This window comes from Clytia hemisphaerica, unplaced genomic scaffold, assembly GCF_902728285.1.
Source record: "Clytia hemisphaerica strain Z4C2 unplaced genomic scaffold, Clytia hemisphaerica genome assembly, whole genome shotgun sequence".
In the NCBI taxonomy this organism is placed as follows: domain Eukaryota; kingdom Metazoa; phylum Cnidaria; class Hydrozoa; order Leptothecata; family Clytiidae; genus Clytia; species Clytia hemisphaerica.
The window spans coordinates 137092-156070 of record NW_027104613.1 but is presented as its reverse complement, the minus strand read 5'-3'; the positions used below and the strand labels follow the sequence as shown (position 1 = coordinate 156070).

The following is an 18979-nucleotide window of genomic DNA, read 5'->3' as shown; positions in this document are numbered from 1 at the left end:
TATATATTTTGTCAGCTTAAACGCCCCCTATTTATTAATCAAGCGACAGGTTAAGCGTGAGAAAATGATCAAGAGCCTTCTTGAAATCCGATTGGATGTTCATTTGTTCATTCATTCATTAGTTTTTTTTCTTCCTCGCTTTTTTCATTATTTTATAAATATGAATAATAAATGAGGCTGAATCCTAACTTTTTTTCTTCTTTCACGGTTTTTTATTTGTTTTTTTCTTTCTTTTTTTTTTCTTCTACTTTTTTTTCAACAAAAATCGTTCAATTCTTTAGCTGACAGTCTTGACTGACAGTTTTCGAGAATCGAATATCACACATCCAACTCCCTCTAAATCTTAAGGTAGGACAATTTTTTTTTTTTTCAATTCTTTTGAAAATTTACAACTTTAATAATATTTATTTATATGGAGAGAATATTTTTACAGTAGAATTTAACTATCATAAAATTAGGGTCACGATTTTATTTGTGAGCTGGCCTTTTTGGTCTTTCCTATCGCTATCAATCAATTTTACAAAAAAAAAACTAATCAAATAAAATTTACTTTTTTTTTGTAGTGTAAATTAATATCTAATCAGATATAGTTTTTATATCATGAAAATACATACCAGTATTTTACAGTGGAAAAAAGGCATTGTTCTATTGATCTAAGGCTCTTTTTAGACGACCATTTCAAAGAGAAATCTTGGGAACATTTTTGACACTGCTCAAAAAAACGAACGAATTTTTTAACACCTTTTCACAGGAAAACAATAGAATATGCTCGATTTTGTTTGCTCAAGAATTAGCATCATTTCAAATTTTTCAGACATTTTTTTCTGTACATTAATGTGAAATTTTTCTTGAACTTTGAACAAGTGGTACACAATATAGTTTATATTGAGAAAGAGTCTTCAGAAATTATTGCAGATTTCATGGTGTTATAGTAGTCAAAATCATCATCGCGGTTCTTATTTGCTTTACTACTTAGAGGATAGTTCAAAGATTATGAATGTAGGTATGTGGCTTTTAAAGTTTGGTTATTTTTTTCTATTCATGTTTTTGTTTTAAATTTTGTACAGTTTTGATACAACCCGAAAGCAGGCATGGTATCATCGGGGTCGTGCGTAGGGTGGAAAACTACGGTTAACATTTCCCTAATTAACTATTGCAATAACAAGTCTGAACAGCTGAACACTTTAAGGGCAGATGAGATGGAGTTTTTAAAAGATACTTTAATAATTGGTCATTTCAACTAATAAAAATGACGTGTTCTTTAGAAAAAGAAACAATATTGTTTTATTACTGGTTAACGACCAACCAAATCAAATAAGAGCTTATAAAAACTCCATCTCGTCCCCTTAAGGGAACTTATTTTGGCGTGAACTAATTTTGGCGAATTCGTTCCCACCAAAATTAAATATTTTGCTCACTCCCAAAATAAGTTCTCGCCAAAATTAAATTTTTGGTATTTTGCCTAAATAACTTCTTGAGTTCACAAAAAAAGCTTCAAATAAGGCAAAATAGAACAGATTTACGCTGTCATTCGCCGAAATTAGTTCCCGCCAAAATTAAAAATGTTCAGGATTTTTGCCGCTCGTCAAAATTAGTTCCCGTAAAAATAAGTTCCTTTAAGGTAGATTGTTACCAATTACACTCTACTTTTTATAAGGAAAGTCTGAGGTATTTTAGCTTTGATCGAGGGCTTGATACCCTATTTTCTATTTTTTAAATAACCCTTGATTTCCGTGGAATTCAGTCTTTGCCATGTTCACCATTGTTATTTTTCGGCACTTTGGAACCTCATTTTTGTTATAAAATTGTTCTTATAAAAAGAGGGGTATAAAATCAAAAGGTCATGATATGAGGTTGGAATCTTTTCTTGGTGTGATTTTTCATACGAGACAAGAAAACCAAAAACTCGAGAGAGGTGTTGAAAGATTGAACAAGAATAGCCTCTTAACCGTTGGACAAATATTATAATGGTTTTTTTCTTGGATGTTTCTTGGATTTTCTTTGACGCCAAAAGTATCTGGTGTTCGATATTGTAAATCTTAATATTCAACAACATATAGTTTAAATCAGTCGTGATTTTTATGTTGGCGATGGAAAAGTCAGCCAAATTATCGTGTCTGGTATGAAAAACACCCTAAAATCTCTAACCCCAAATTATAACTTTTTGAAAGACGAAATCGGCACCTAGCACTTTCTAATTGCCATAAATTTAAAATCTTTATCTTAGTGTAAAATAGTAATTTTCATGACCTGTATCCACATTAGGGGAAGAGGATCCCGTGTTAATAAATAGTAGGGGGTAATTTGTAAAATCGCTCGATTTTTTTAGTCAAAGCACTTGTTATACATTTTTGGAAAGCTAAGGGGTAGGGGAATCAAAATAACTTGGGTGCCAATTTTTTTTCGGACACTTTGGTGTGATTTTCGGACAAATACGACGGTCTCAGGCAAAAATCATAGGGTGAAAAATTACAGTAATGAAAATTTTAGCTTGAGAAAACGGAGACCTCTGTTTTATATTTTTAGAAAGCTCTCAAAAAATTAAGATTAGTGATATATTGCGAGTATAGGTGATTTCGGTACCTAACTCGAAATATTGAGCTTCGAGAAGCGCAAAAACTGGACAAAACAGCTGTTTCTGGATGAAAAACACTGAAAACACTGTTTTTAAGGGTTAATATCTCGAGTTAGGTACCGAAATCAGCTATACTCGCAATATATCACTAATCTTAATTTTTTGAGAGCTTTCCAAAGATATACAACAGGTCTCCGTTTTCTCAAGCTAAAATTTTCATTAATTTTTCACCCTATGATTTCTGCCTGAGAAAGTCGTATTTGTCCGAAAATCACAAAACGAACAAATTTCCCCCTACTAAAAGGCGGAAGTTACCCCGCACCATAAAATACTCAGTTAATTTTCTTTGCAAGCAGTATCTCAGATCAGAGCATAGGTGTGGTATCAAAGTATTTCAACAAATACATAGATATATAAATTGAAAGAAAAGACGACCCTAAAAACCGGTGTTAAGAATGACATCAAAACACAAAATAGGAACTAAGGAAACTCAGAAATGCATTTTCTTTAAAAATGGTTTATTTTATAATTTATTTACGTTACTTATATACAACAAGCATTAAGGATTATTAAATTAAAGGCATTGAAAAAAATAGTACATAAACCTCCTGCTGTTTTTACATCCTAAAGCTTGTCTTTGCGAAGGTAACGTTATAATAATCACATATAATGATTATATAAAAAACCCCGACTAAAACTAGTAGGTCATTCGATTATACCTAGCTTAGTATATGACGCCTTGCTTTTCTCTAATGATGTTTATCAAAAAATAATGTCATTTTTATTATAGTCTAGCAAACAAGTCTGTAAATTAATCATGCAAAATTATCTGGCCGCGAAAATTTCTGACAAGTAAACTGACATCCGTAAAATGTGACGTCACTTAGCACTGTCGCACTGTCTGAACTGCACTTTATAAAGTTTTTCTTTGAAAGACTTCGTCTTGCAATATTAATAAAATAAGGAATTATCATGTTAACGGTATAGGAAGTTCACGAAAAAAGTCATGTCTACAGACAACTAGTTGTAAAAATTGTATGAAAGTAGATTCACGGGTTAGTGAGATCTTTGAGGAAGGATTTTTCACAGGAAGTTTGTTTACAGTTTCTCATCTGTTGAAAAGATCTTTTGTATTTTATTATTGAAACTCTTTGCGATAATAATGGCAGAACTTGAATTAGGAAAAAAAATGAAAGTCGGTCATTGCCTTTCTACTACAATGGTCTGATTGGTACTATAAATCTTAAAGCGCGAAAAAACCACGTTTAAAGGTGAAATGACGCAAAACAACCAATGGGGTTTTCTGAAAGCCCCGATTGACGTCTAAAATGACGTACTAAAAACCATAACTCGAAAGTACAAAATCATGACAAACAACTAGAAAATTTTAACTTTCTAAGAAATTTATTAGTGTTTAACTTGTAACGATGGTCGATATCTTCACCATCTGAGCGCTTTGAAATGAGGAAAAATCTATAATAAATAGCTCATGAATATGATTAACCCAAGGAAATTTTGAAACCCCACAGTTGATTAAAGAGTGGGGAAGGGAATATGGTACTCATCGATTTCGAACGAATTCGAATTTTTGGTATCTTAATAAAAAAGACTCATTATAAAAAAGACATGTTCATTCATTTTAGATGCAATAGAGTACATTTTGTGAAATCGCTTTTCATACTTTGTTATATGATTGAAGCGACTTTGTACGATTTATAGTTTTCTTTTGTTGAGACAGGGGTGAATTTAGACGTTTTTACGTCCGTTGAAGGGTAGTAAAGGCAAGAAAATATATATGCGCGGCGTTTATAACCATAATGGCGGTATACGTAAAAGAATCGGCGGGAACGTCTCGGAGAAACTGAGAACCATCAAGATCTACTGGCTGTAAACTCTTTTCGGCAAAAAATCGTTTGTGAATTTTTCTTTTTGGCTTTTGACTTTTTTCTTAGATAGTGATTTGTTTTATGGACTATAGCATATAGTCTAGGGTAAATTGAATAGCTGACGCGCGAAAGGGTTTTTGATCTTCCTCTTTCTTTTTCTTTTTCGCGATTGATGTGTTAGGTCATAATGGCATTTTCGTTTTCCTTTTCATAAGTGCAGTTGATTGTTCATCGAGCACGATTTACGTAAAAGAAAAAAAAGCAATGTCATTTATGTTAACGAGTCATTTTTCGTAGAAATTGAAAATTTGATTAGTTTGGGAAAGTACACATTTTTTATAAGCAACCGAGTTGCTAAAGTTCCAGCCCTAAGAATGGCCAAAAAGTAAGTAACTTGGATTTAGCAACCTAGCCCGGGGAAGCAACCAAAATATCCAAAAAAGAGGCATGTTCCGCAATTATTTGGTATTAAAATTTGTACCGATGATATTTGAATACCAAATTTGGAGTATTTTTGAAGTTGCCAGGCATTTTTGGCTAAAAATCCATTAGCAACTCTTCGAATGAAATCGCAACTCCAGCCCTGAGCCAAAATTTGGGGTCGTTCTCAAAAATGACGAGTGAGTATTAATCCTATGCGATGATCCAAATTTCAAATATTTAAGAAATCTAAAAAAAAGGGTTTGTGGGTGCATATCATTAGATCTCGTAGCCGTCGTGACCTAAAAACTTTTAAAAAATCCGACGAAAAAGGAATAAGCCAAAAAATTCAACAAGTTATCTAAACTCAATAAAGTGTTCATGTTATTATTAACAGTGCGTAGAAAATAGAGGCGCGAATAACGTTATAATCGTTTTGATCAGTCGCGTGAGCTTTAAACACCGTTAGTTTTCGTTTATTCCACGAGATAGGGAGAAAAACCGAGATTAAACCAACCTACCAACCATATTTCCAAAGGGAACTTAGAAAATAACTTTCCTTTCCTTAACAAACCATAAGTTATCCACTCGTTTTTTCTTCTTTCATTTATTCTGGGGCTTCATAATTTTTGTGGTTGGGTATATAGTTAGGTATATTGGGTACACGAGGTCGCGTTTTTTCGCTCCTATCTGGTGGTAAGGAAAGGGATCCTTGTTTCAGGCACTATCTCCTTTCATTTTTAATAACCAAGTGATTACTCGGCAAGATCAACTAATTCTGAAGTAGTTTTTTAGGGGAATAGCAGCATAGATTATCCTTATTTTATTCAGCTTTTTCATTGAAAGATCAGGCACCAATCAGACCGTTGTTACTAAAAGTGGTAACACAGGGTAACACCTGGTAACAGGGGGTAACACTAGGGTAACAGGGGGTAACACATGGGTAACACATGGGTAACAGGGGTAACACTAGGGTAACAGGGTAACAGTTTGAAAATGGTGGCTCTGAGGGGTCGGAAATTTGAAAATTGACTTAACCAATGTTGTTGGTGAATACAATGATAGAATGAATGATGCTGGTCAATGCAATGATGGAATTGATGTTGCTGGTGACTGAAATGATGGAATTGATGTTACTGGTGAATGCAATGATGGTGTTACTGGTGAATGCAATGATGGAATCAATGGTGCTGGTGATTGCAATGGTGGAATCAATGGTGCTGGTGAATTCAATGTTGGAATCAATGGTGCAGGTGACTGAAATGATGGAATCGATGTTGCTGTTGAATGCAATGGTGGAATCAATGGTGCTGGTGAATGTTAATGCTGGAATTATTGGGTGGTGAATTCAATGGTGAATCAATGATGCAGGTACTGAAATGATGGAATCGATGTTGCTGGTGAATACAATGTGTACTGGTCAAATGCAATGATGGAATAATGGTGCTGGTGATTGCGGGGTGAAGCAATGGAAGTCAATGTTGGAATCAATGGTGCGGTGACTGAAATGATGAATCGATGTTGCGGTGAATGCAATGATGGTGTTACTGGTGAATGTAATGATAATCATGGTGCTGGGGATGCAATGGTGGAATCAATGGTGCAGAGGGCTTAAATGATGGAATCAATGGTGCAGGTGACTGAAATGATGGAATCGATGTTGCTGGTGAATGCAATGATGGTGTTACTGGTGAATGCAATGATGGAATCAATGGTGCTGGTGAATTCAATGTTGGAATCAATGGTGCAGGTGACTGAAATGATGGAATCGATGTTCTTGGTGAATGCAATGATGGTGTTACTGGTGAATGTAATGATGGAATCAATGGTGCTGGTGAATGTAATGCTTGAACAATGGTGGTGAATTCCATGTTGGAATCAATGGTGCAGGTGACTGAAATGATGGAATCGATGTTGCTGGTGAATGCAATGATGGTGTTACTGGTGAATGTAATGATGGAATCAATGGTGCTGGTGAATGCAATGGTGGAATCATGGTGCAGAGGGCTTAAATGATGGAATCAATGGTGCAGGTGGACTGAAATGATGGATCGATGTTGCTGGTGAATGCAATGATGGGTACTGGTGAATGCAATGATGGAATCAATGGTGCTGGTGAATTCAGTTGGATCATGGTGCAGGTGACTGAAATGATGGAATCGATGTTCTTGGTGAATGCAATGATGGTGTTACTGGTGAATGTAATGATGGAATCAATGGTGCTGGTGAATGTAATGCTTGAATCAATGGTGCTGGTGAATTCAATGTTGGAATCAATGGTGCAGGTGACTGAAATGATGGAATCGATGTTGCTGGTGAATGCAATGATGGTGTTACTGGTGAATGTAATGATGGAATCAATGGTGCTGGTGAATGCAATGGTGGAATCAATGGTGCAGAGGGCTTAAATGATGGAATCAATGGTGCAGGTGACTGAAATGATGGAATCGATGTTGTGGTGAATGCAATGAATGTGGGTGAATGCAATGATGGAATCAATGGTGTTGGTGAATGTAATGCTTGAATCATGGTTGCTGGTGAATCAATGTTGGAATCAATGGCAGGTGACTGAAATGATGGAATCGTTACTGGGTGCAATGATTGTTACTGGTGAATGCAATGATGGAATCAATAGTGCTGGTATCTGTAGGTGGAATCAATTGTGCTGGTGAATGCAATGGTGGAATCAATGGTGCAGAGGGCTTAAATAATGGAATCGATGTTGCTGGTGAGTGCAATGATGATGTTACTGCTGAATGCAATGGTGCAATCAATGTTGCCAGTGAATGCAATGATTGAATCGATGTTGCTGGTGAATGCAATGATGCAATCAATAGTGCTGGTGAATACAATGGTAGAATTAATGGTCCTGGTGAATGCAATTTACATTCCCCCTAAATGCAAACGAAGTAATCAAAAATATGTCTCAATAGTTTAAAACTTTCAGAACAAGGTAAATGATAATTCTATAATTTAGGCTATTTTAGTAAGAAATTGTTCTACGGGATATAAAAAATCAATTAATTTTTGAAAAGATCTACCCCTGGACACAAAAGTTTATTTGCTCTCTCAACCGTAGAGAACATCCAAATCAAGTCCTGATGTAATTTGACAAAGAGACGCTTTTTTACAAAAAATATTGATATACTTTTGTATATAAGTGTGGTATCTTTAAGCTTTATTAAGCCAAATATTCTTATTGTACCGAATGAGATGCCTTTAGTAAAACTAGATTAAAATTGTCACCAAGCAAACACCCCGTGAACACTGGGAAGGCCATTTTTAGAGGTACAATGTTCTCATTATTCTATTTTCCTTATATTGACAAAATGACTTATTTTATTAGTTTGACATTGATGATATAAACGGATAGAAAGTGAAACCCTATTTAACTTTCAATAGCTTTAAAACACGTGGCTTTTATATTTTACCCCTCAGTCCTCAGGGCCATTGTATTAACTAGCACAATTAATTCTATCATTGCATTCACCAGTAACGTTGATGCCATCATTGCATTCACCAGCACCATTTATTCCACCATTGCATTCACCAGCACCATTGATTCCAGCATTACATTCACCAGCACCATTGATTCCATCATTGCATTCACCAGTAACAACGATTCCATCATTTCAGTCACCTGCACCATTGATTCCAGCATTACATTCACCAGCACCATTGATTCCATCATTGCATACACCAGTAACATCATCATTGCATTCACCAGCAACATCGATTCCATCATTTCAGTCACCTGCACCATTGATTCCAACATTGAATTCACCAGCACCATTGATTCCACCATTGCAATCACCAGCACCATTGATTCCATCATTGCATTCACCAGTAACACCATCATTGTATTCACCAGCAACATCAATTCCATCATTTCAGTCACCTGCACCATTGATTCCAGCATTGAATTCACCAGCACCATTGATTCCAGCATTAAATTCACCAGCACCATTGATTCCACCATTGCATTCACCAGTAACACCATCATTGCATTCACCAGCAACATCAATTCCATCATTTCAGTCACCTGCACCATTGATTCCATCATTTAAGCCCTCTGCACCATTGATTCCACCATTGCATTCACCAGCACCATTGATTCCATCATTGCATTCACCAGTAACACCATCATTGTATTCACCAGCAACATCAATTCCATCATTTCATCACCATTGATTCCAGCATTGAATTCACCAGCACCATTGATTCCAGCATTGAATTCACCAGCACCATTGATTCCACCATTGCATTCACCAGTAACACCATCATTGTATTCACCAGCAACATCGATTCCATCATTCAGTCACCTGCACCATTGATTCCATCATTTAAGCCCTCTGCACCATTGATTCCACCATTGCATTCACCAGCACCATTGATTCCATCATTATTCACCAGTAACACCATCATTGCATTCACCAGAACATCGATTCCATCATTTCAGTCACCTTCACCATTGATTCCAACATTGAATTGATTCCACCATTGCAATCACCAGCACCATTGATTCCATCATTGCATTCACCAGCAACATTGATTCCAGCATTACATTCACCAGCACCATTGATTCCACCATTGCATTCACCAGTAACACCATCATTGCATTCACCAGCAACATCGATTCCATCATTTCAGTCACCTGCACCATTGATTCCACCATTGCAATCACCAGCACCATTGATTCCATCATTGCATTTACCAGTAACACCATCATTGTATTCACCAGCAACATCAATTCCATCATTTCAGTCACCTGCACCATTGATTCCAGCATTGAATTCACCAGCACCATTGATTCCAGCATTAAATTCACCAGCACCATTGATTCCACCATTGCATTCACCAGTAACACCATCATTGCATTCACCAGCAACATCGATTCCATCATTTCAGTCACCTGCACCATTGATTCCATCATTTAAGCCCTCTGCATAATTGATTCCACCATTGCATTCAACAGCACCATTGATTCCATCATTACATTCACCAGTAACACCATCATTGTATTCACCAGCAACATCGATTCCATCATTTCAGTCACCTGCACCATTGATTCCATCATTTAAGCCCTCTGCACCATTGATTCCACCATTGCATTCACCAGCACCATTGATTCCATCATTACATTCACCAGTAACACCATCATGGCATTCACCAGCAACATCGATTCCATCATTTCAGTCACCTGCACCATTGATTCCAACATTGAATTCACCAGCACCATTGATTCCACCATTGCAATCACCAGCACCATTGATTCCATCATTGCATTCACCAGTAACACCATCATTGCATTCACCAGTAACATCGATTCCATCATTTCAGTCACCAGCAACATCGATTCCATCATTGCATTGACCAGCATCATTCATTCTATCATTGTATTCACCAACAACATTGGTTAAGTCAATTTTCAAATTTCCGACCCCTCAGAGCCACCATTTTTAAACTGTTACCCTGTTACCCTAGTGTTACCCCTGTTACCCATGTGTTACCCCCTGTTACCCTAGTGTTACCCCCTGTTACCATGTGTTACCCTGTGTTACCACTTTTAGTAACAACGCAATCAGACAACAAAATCTTTCGCTTCTAACGTAAAAACGTATGACAAAAGTCTTTCATTATCATTTAACGGTTTTACACCGGTCATATTCATTATAGCATTTCAATTGGCCAATATATTCTTCACCTGTTTTCCAAGAGACGAATCCTAGCGGCATTTTTGAAAAAGTTGAAAAAGGGAAACAGTAAAAATATCGAAAATAATACAATATCTGTCGCTGGAGACATTCCCATGTGGGAAGGAAAGATGAAAATGACAACAAATCATTTTTTTACCGTTATTATGATAAATGGAGCAAATATTTCCTTCTGCTTTAAGATAAAGAAATTGACAAAAAATGTATCCAGACATTAGACTTACGTATAATACACTTTTTTATAAGAGCCAGTAATAGCTAAGGCTCGATTATCCATTTTTGGCATTTTGAGTCTCAAATTGTTCTTATTCTGTTCCTACTATAGGACAAAAACGAGATACTTAAGGGCTTTAAACCCCTAGTCTACTAATTTGACTCTTAATTTGCTTAGAATTCAGTTATTAAGGATCTTCTTTAAAAAATGTTTTGAAATTTTCACGTTTTAGAGCCTCATTGTCCTAATAACATTGTTCTTATAAAAAGAAAATGTGGTGAGGAATTTTTCTGTCTCTTTTTCACTTATTATTTTTGTTGTCATATCATCGTTATGATAAAGATGAGCCAATATGAAAGATATTTGAAGTAGATGAAGGATCAACCACCGGTCCGGTAAAACCATAAGGGGAAATGAAACAGGGAACGAGAAAGAAAAAAAATTCTTTCACACTAACGATATTTCCAACTATTTTGATGATGGATGATAAAAATGGTGATTGTATTTCCAAAACATAATATTCTTTTGGCCAATGTTTCCCAATAAACATTCAGGTACTCGAGACAGTCCGAGTCACGAAATCAATAACTTTTATTTATAATTTGCGTTTAAAACTATAAAGCTAAGAATGATTTTTGATTGGAAACACTTCCAACAATTTTTTATATCCTTGACTCGAATACATCAAATAATGCATTTGAAAGGGGACATAAACTTTTGATTTAGATATAAAAAATTGGGACTAAAAAGCATAAGTTTAGAAGTCTTTGAATACCCGAACTACGTTGGAATACCTTTGATGTTTATACATCACCATAGGGGGCGATAGAGAGCGTTGGGTAGGCTAAGATTAACCTCAAAATTATGACGTCATAAACATTCATGTATCATAATGAACTCTAAAGAAATTTGTTACTGTTTTCAATTATGACAATTTCTATACTGAAAATTCATCTTATTGTCTTTAGGGTTAAAGTCTTAGCTTAAGGTCTATAACTACTCCTTTATGACGAAAATTTCTTTACAAAATAAAAGACTTAAGGATTCCCTTGATTCTTAAGAAAGACAATCTTAAAGCTGGAATAGCCTACTTCCTTATTCCGTCAACGAAAATTGAATAAATGTAACACTGAGAAACTATACTCATATACAGCCTGTATTATAATACAAAATGACATTCTCTAAAGTGATTATACAGGCTACCATTGTTGATCATAGATTCGACTATTGTTTCGTCATTATACCCCTTGTGCTTGGCTTAAACATTTTCTATGTTCAGATTAACAACGTCATATCCTTAACTGACACCATGGTCGTTTGGTAAGCTCACATAAAATTGAAAAGTTAACAAAACGTAGAAGTATGTTACCTAGAGATTAGCATTGTATTCTTTTATTGCCTAACTATCTCAATAAGACTAGTGTTCTAACAACAATCGAGGAATTTGAGAGGTGATCCTATGCTACCTAGCGGCTTTTAGTACAAATTTCCTCACCATACAATGTATCAACGCTTTGCTATTAGTTCAAATACTGAACTTCTCTTTTCGGTTTGATGTTAGTTTATATATAGAAACATGAGGAACTAACGTTTAAAACCCTTCGATTCTCTATCTCCTCTCTCCTTCTACTCTTACATACATATTTATATAAGGCTGTGTCTTTCTTCCTCAACGAAACTCCGGCTAGTGTTTATAATTTCAATACTTGTCGCCGCTACTTATAATATCATGTCTTTAAGTCAATTCCTGGTCTTTTAGAAGAGCGGCTACTGTGTCCTTTTTCAGTCTATACTGAGATACACTATGAATGTCTTCTGAATGCAATCTGAATCCTCCTCCTCATTGGGTTAAATAGGATAATAGCGAGTTTATGTATTTGCAAATTTGAGGACGGTAGAGTGACTGAAACAATTTGGAATAACCCGCAGCTCTGACCCGCAATATCGAGGACTGTAAAAGTGTTGATTTACCGTCGTCCTCAGTCAATCAGGATCTAGTCAAATTAGAACCTTACTGTCTCCGTTAACAACTGCCGTTAAAGAAAAACACACATACATAAACTATCGGGAATAGAATTAACTGCCATTCAAATATTTTGTTACATCTTCAATTTCTTGCCTTTCACTTGGAGATAATGCTTGATTCTTAGGTAAAGGCTGCTGAGATCCACTAACGGATTCGTGCTCCTCATAGAAGCCGCCTAACTATCGGTGGTTTTGTTGAGGTCTGACATTCTGCTATTCAGACTAATCCTCATGTTATTATTTAGTAGCGTGATACTTTAGGCGTATCACGCTTCCCAGAATTTTCAAAGACATTAACTTTCACGAAAATCGTGAAAGTTTCTGCTCGCAAAAGTTTTTATGAAAGTACTATGGTTTGATTTTAAGATGGAACCCTTACGTTCTTTCACATTTCAACGGCAATAGTATATAAGTTGCAAAGGTTATATTGCAGTTTATTGAAGCTTACTTCCAGGTTATTGCCAATTGGTTTTATCCGGAGTTTAGTTTGTTCCAAACGAAACTGTTTCGCGTCGGAGATGGACTAACACTTTAGCAATATTTTTGGCGCGAATTTGGTCATCATGCACGAGGTTATACCGATCATAATCCATTTTAGAATATAGGAAATTTCTAATTAAATAGCCAATAAAATAGACGTAAAAGTATTAATTAGTTTTGTTTTAATTACTTAATTCGCATGTCCAACGAACGATGAATCAAGATTTAAATTTAATAACAATTTCGCGCGAGAGTACAATGTCTAAGAGGTATTATTTCAGTTAATCATAATTAGGACTTAAAAAATCTGGAGCTTGGATAAGTGAGGGCATATCGTCATTTTACCGTTTGAAATTTCAACAAAAAATTGATTGCTTATGTCTTCTGATAAAGCATCATACTGCAATCAGAGGGAAGGAAAAAAGTAAATAAAAAATGCAAAAATAAATGGTAGTTGTACAAACAAATAGAGGAAAAGGATAGATAAAGAAATCAGAGATCTATAAAAATGATCATATACATCAATGTATGCATGATATATAAGTCATGGTCGTGTTGATAAAAAAATAGAAAAGAAAAGAAAAATGTACAAATTTTTTTTTTAGTTTGATCATCCGGAAATACATGGCTTTTTCAACAACACACAAAAAAGACTCGTTTTTTTTCTCCATTTTTTTTTTGAATGAACGACCGGATTTTTATAGGAATTCTTATGCAGTTTTTATAAAACTGTTTTGAATGGATAAGAAAAAAAACAAGATCGCATGATAATTACTTCAAGGAGACTGGTTTCTATTATCGGAATGACAGTCAATCATTTTATTGTTGAAATGATATCTTATTGACCATTTTGACGATATCATTTTGCGCGCGTCGTTAATTATGGGTTTTCAGGGGTTTTCAAAAATAGTGCGACCAGATGGAATGTAGAAGGCAAGGATTATCTTGCTAGACGTCATCGGGGAGATTTCTAAACAGTATGGCGATTGTTGCCGTATAAGAAATACGTTAAAAAGGATCACGTTTGCAGTTTTGAATATGCTGTACGATTTTGACGTATCGTTATAAATTTTTAAGTTAGTCAAAATTCATTGCAATCGTCATCAACAATAAACAAAAGAGATTGAAACAAGGGCGACAATCATCACAAAAAAAATAGTTTCCTTTCAGTACAGTATATATTCCAATACTTTTTCTCTTTTTTTTTTATTATTGCAAATACTTTTGGTTGACAGAGATATCCGTTTGTGTGTCAATAGAGTTTCCTTAATAAAAACCAGGTCTCTTTTCTTTCATTCAAATACTTAGTTCAAAAACACAAACTTCGAAATGTCATTCAAATAGATCTTTTAAGCACTGATGGTGGTGTGTTGACGCTTCTAATGTTTAGTTAGAGAAAGTTCGTTTCATGTCAATGTTGTTATTGCTATTTCGTGTTTTCTTGCAGATGTGTACTTTAAGATTTTTTAATAAACTTTTATGACTTTGATTTCATACTTTGGAATATATTTGATTTGTGTTTTTTTGGTATCTTAATAAAAAAAGCTTATTATGAAAACGACATGTCCATTCATTTCAGATGTAATAGAGTACATTTTGTGAAATCATTTTTCATACTTTGTTATAAGATTGAAGCGATTTTGTACGATTTATAGTTTTCTTTTGTGATACAAGGGTGAGAAGAGTAAGCGCGCGTTTTTTTAGATCCTTAGTCTCTCCCTTGATACAGATACAGCATATATATACATTATTATAACTGTTTTAAATTTTACTTAAACTTAACTGATTCTTAATTATTTTTTCAGCAATAAACACGACATGTTAATAAAATGATAAATGAAGATTATATGAACCTTCCCGGTGTGGACAGAAGCACTAAACCATCAACATCAACAACAACAAAGAAATTTATCGATCCTTACGCTATATACGACGACGAAGATGCTAGCACACATTATTTTTTCGTCCCTGCTACTAAAGATCGTCAAACATTTATGAGAGCTTTTCAAGAACTTAACAATATGCCAAAATCGAAAACCAACATGAACCCATCTTTATCACCGACTTGTTCAAGAAATAGTAGTGGATATATTAACGATAGAGATTTGAATCGTAAAACGACTTGTCCGACAAGGACATCAAGGACTAGAGCTAAATCATGTAGCTCGTATCCTACAAATAAATCACCTACACATACACCTTCATCTACGCCACAATTATTAAAAAATTCTTCAGGACGTTTAAAACATATTCCGCCACCGCCAACAAGTTGCAATACTACTAAATCGAACGCTAAAAATCCTTCATCTCGTTTATTATCTTCAACAAATACACAAAACACTTTTCCAGATTATAACACTCAAACTGAGGATGATTACTGTCTTATAAAAGCTAATACTAAATCCAACTTCTCACCTTCTAAAAACACCTGCAGCACTCAACAAAAAGACCATTATGTAAAATTCAAAGATACCCAACATTATAAAGAACTTATTAAGAAAAACACAATGGCTGAATACCAAAACGGCAGTATAGAAACTGAATGTTTAAAAAAGAAAAAGTCATTAAAACGTAATGGAGTAATAGACACTTGTACATGCATGTGGTGTATAAAATCAGCTAATTTTAAGGATGAAAAAGGGGAATTAATAGAACCATGCTCTTGTCAGGGCTCCACGAAATCTGTAGTTGGACGTTACGTTTGTATGGGACTTATGGCAATTTTCTTGCCCTGTATGTTATGTTATTTGCCTGCAAAGGCATGTTGCGGTAGTAATCGTAAATGGAAACAATCAAAACTCTCTCAAGATGATACATATGTATATTACCATTCTAATAACAATAAACCATTATAGCACACACATATAACATTGTATCGAATGTTTTTCTCTTTTTCCTTCTACCCTGTGATACTTATTTCCAAGAGCGATTTTGTGTGTTTTTGACAGGCTTTTCAGAGTGAGACCCTAGATGGTATACACCGTTGTTTCGACATCTATATAACGTTAGATGAACGTTATAACAACGTACAGTTTGGGACGTAAGGTGTAGTATCAGAGATATTGAAATAACTTTGTCACTTTGCCAATGTAAAAATGTGAATTTTCTCGGTCCTGTTACTAAACTGAATAAATTTTATTCAACTTCTAAGTCCCCAAAAATGTTATTTTGTTCAAAAAAAGAGCTTTTATATTATTAAAAAATTAAATTACTATGCAGAATAAGAAATTTTATTTATTATATTCCCGAGGAGATTTTATTATATTTTTTTTATTTTTGATAAAACTAAATGATGAGAAAAAACAAAAAATAATAATAAATTTCACGGCAAGAATGTTTTAAAAACATAATTTAAAAATGACTTTTTTATTGGATCTTTCAGAGAACTCATTATTGATCTTCTTTCGGGGAAAAAAACTTATTTATTTTGTTTGCCATTTTTCGGTTAAAAATCCCATCAGAATCCAGATTGTATTTTCAAGTTGTCATCTCAAATTTTTTTCTTTCTTAACCAATCTATCTTTTGATGGTTCTTTTTTATCACAGATAAAATATGAGATGGAAAGACGAACATATAAAAAACACAACATTTTTTTTTATTTATGCTAAACTTTTAGCAGATCTCATTCGACATATGCTTGATAAGATGCTTAACTGTAAAAAAAGCGAAGAGAAGAAAAAAAAATCGTCCATTCATTTAAAAACACAGTTATAAGATAAGCTTCAACAAAACGAACAGTTTTTTCTGTTGCTTTTGTAAACCCATTTTACGACATTTTTTTCGACCGTTAGAATATCAATGACCTTGTTTCAAACACGGATTTTTCAATGTCGCCAAATTCGCTTATTTTAGCCACCTATGTTTATGCTAACTTTAAAGTAGTTGGAGTATGTTCTAATAATTGTTCTTATATGAAAATTTCTTTCAAAAAGAAGCAGGTAATATAATTGGAGCATCGTGATGCCATAAAGTAATAATAAAGCATCGTTCATTTCTTAGGAAAGTTATTATTATTATAATAAAAAAAAAACAAGAAAAGAAGAAAAAAATTTTGTCGTTTTTAAATAAGACACTTTCCTGCCAAAACTCAGGAAATGTATTTCCACCATATCATTTTCCGTTTTTCTATAACTCATTATGGTTTGAGTAAATAGGTCGAAAGGAAAACATCCTTTTCTGTTTCCCTTTGCTCTCTCCTCTAGCTGAGAATTGGAGACTCAACTGACTGATGATGACCATAACAAAACATCTTTTTTTCAAGAGGACATTTTGACATGTCTTTTACACGAACTGTTATTTCTATTATCTTTAATTTTAAAGGGGATACGAGGCCCTTTGCAAAATGAGCAATATTATGACTTTTAAACGTACCCTTTTGAAAGAAGGTAGCCAGCCTTGCAAAAAGTATTTCCCCAGTATTTCCAATGTCCCTAATGACTCAAAGATATATGAAAATGACAAACGTTAGTTCCCCTTTAAAGTTGGAGATTTACAAAGTTGGAGATTTACAATGGACATTTTACAAAATTGACTTTTCACAGATATACCCCTTTGTTACAGACCCAATGGGACCCCATCCCCACTGGAAAGAGTGACAAAAATTTCGTCCCCGGTGGGGAAATACCTTAGAATTTCAGCCCCACTTGGAAATTAACTTTTATTTCATCCTCATTCAAAATTCAATGTTTAAAAATTGCACTTCAAAACCTTGCCACTGAATTTTTTAACCTTGGAAAAAAGGAATTTCTATCCCCATTGGGATTTCAATAGGAATTTCTATCCCCATTGAGAAAAATAGCTCCATACCGTTGCTGTGAGACAGGGTTGTATGAAACTGACAAACGTTATAGTTCCCCTTTAAAGTTGGAGATTTTCACAGATGATATATGAACATATGAAAATACCAAAGGTTTGAAGGAGGAGATTTCAGATTTTAATATCTTTATTTTTCTCTATGGTTTAGGTTAGGTTATGGTTTGGGGTATGAGAAGGAAAGAAAAAAATCATATGAAAAAATGTACATTTAAATGGTGTTGTAATCTAGTATTTTGGTTGAGAAAGGATTTTTCTTACACGAACAGCGGTCATATATTTACTTAACGAAAAATTCTTGTGTCAATATCAAGGAAAGGAATATTTTTTTTCTTGTCCCTATTTTTTGTTCTGACAGTAAACATTGCATAATAAAAATAATAAAGGAAAAAGTCATAACTGACAATTTAATTAATCAAGAATTTTAATTTTTGTCATCTTTTCACTGTTTTCAAACTGTACATAGTAAGAAAAATATCCATCTTTTAATCCCTTTCGTGAAAATTTGTGCTGAAGATTGACTGCGTTTTAAATGTCCTTCAGCTAGTCCGGAGATTTCTGTTGACGTCATCTGAAGATATAGCAGCAAACTTATAAAATACTAATAAGCTTCTCACCAAATTAACCTAAGTCAAATTTCAGAGAACAAAAGAACTTGTACATTACATATAATGATTAGTACATTTTTTCGTCTTGTTTTAGTTAATTACTTTCTTAAAACAGGAATATGTTAGTTAAATTAGGTTTAATAATTTTATAATTGTCCTGGGGTTTTGCAACAGAATACATATCTCAAAATTAATGTTAATTGACTTCAAACAATGAACACCCTCTTATAGGGGGTGACAAAAG

The 18979-nt window shown here is 34.3% G+C and overlaps 1 protein-coding gene across 1 annotated transcript; it reads left to right on the top strand.

Moving 5' to 3' along the window:
* The first annotated feature begins 289 nt into the window (after positions 1-289).
* Positions 290-16182, top strand: LOC136824342 (protein sprouty homolog 2-like). Its single transcript, XM_067080495.1, has 2 exons — positions 290-348; positions 15120-16182. The coding sequence occupies exon 2, from the start codon at positions 15144-15146 to the stop codon at positions 16167-16169; it is 1026 nt and encodes a 341-aa protein (XP_066936596.1). The 5' UTR covers positions 290-348; positions 15120-15143; the 3' UTR covers positions 16170-16182.
* The last annotated feature ends 2797 nt before the right edge of the window (positions 16183-18979 follow it).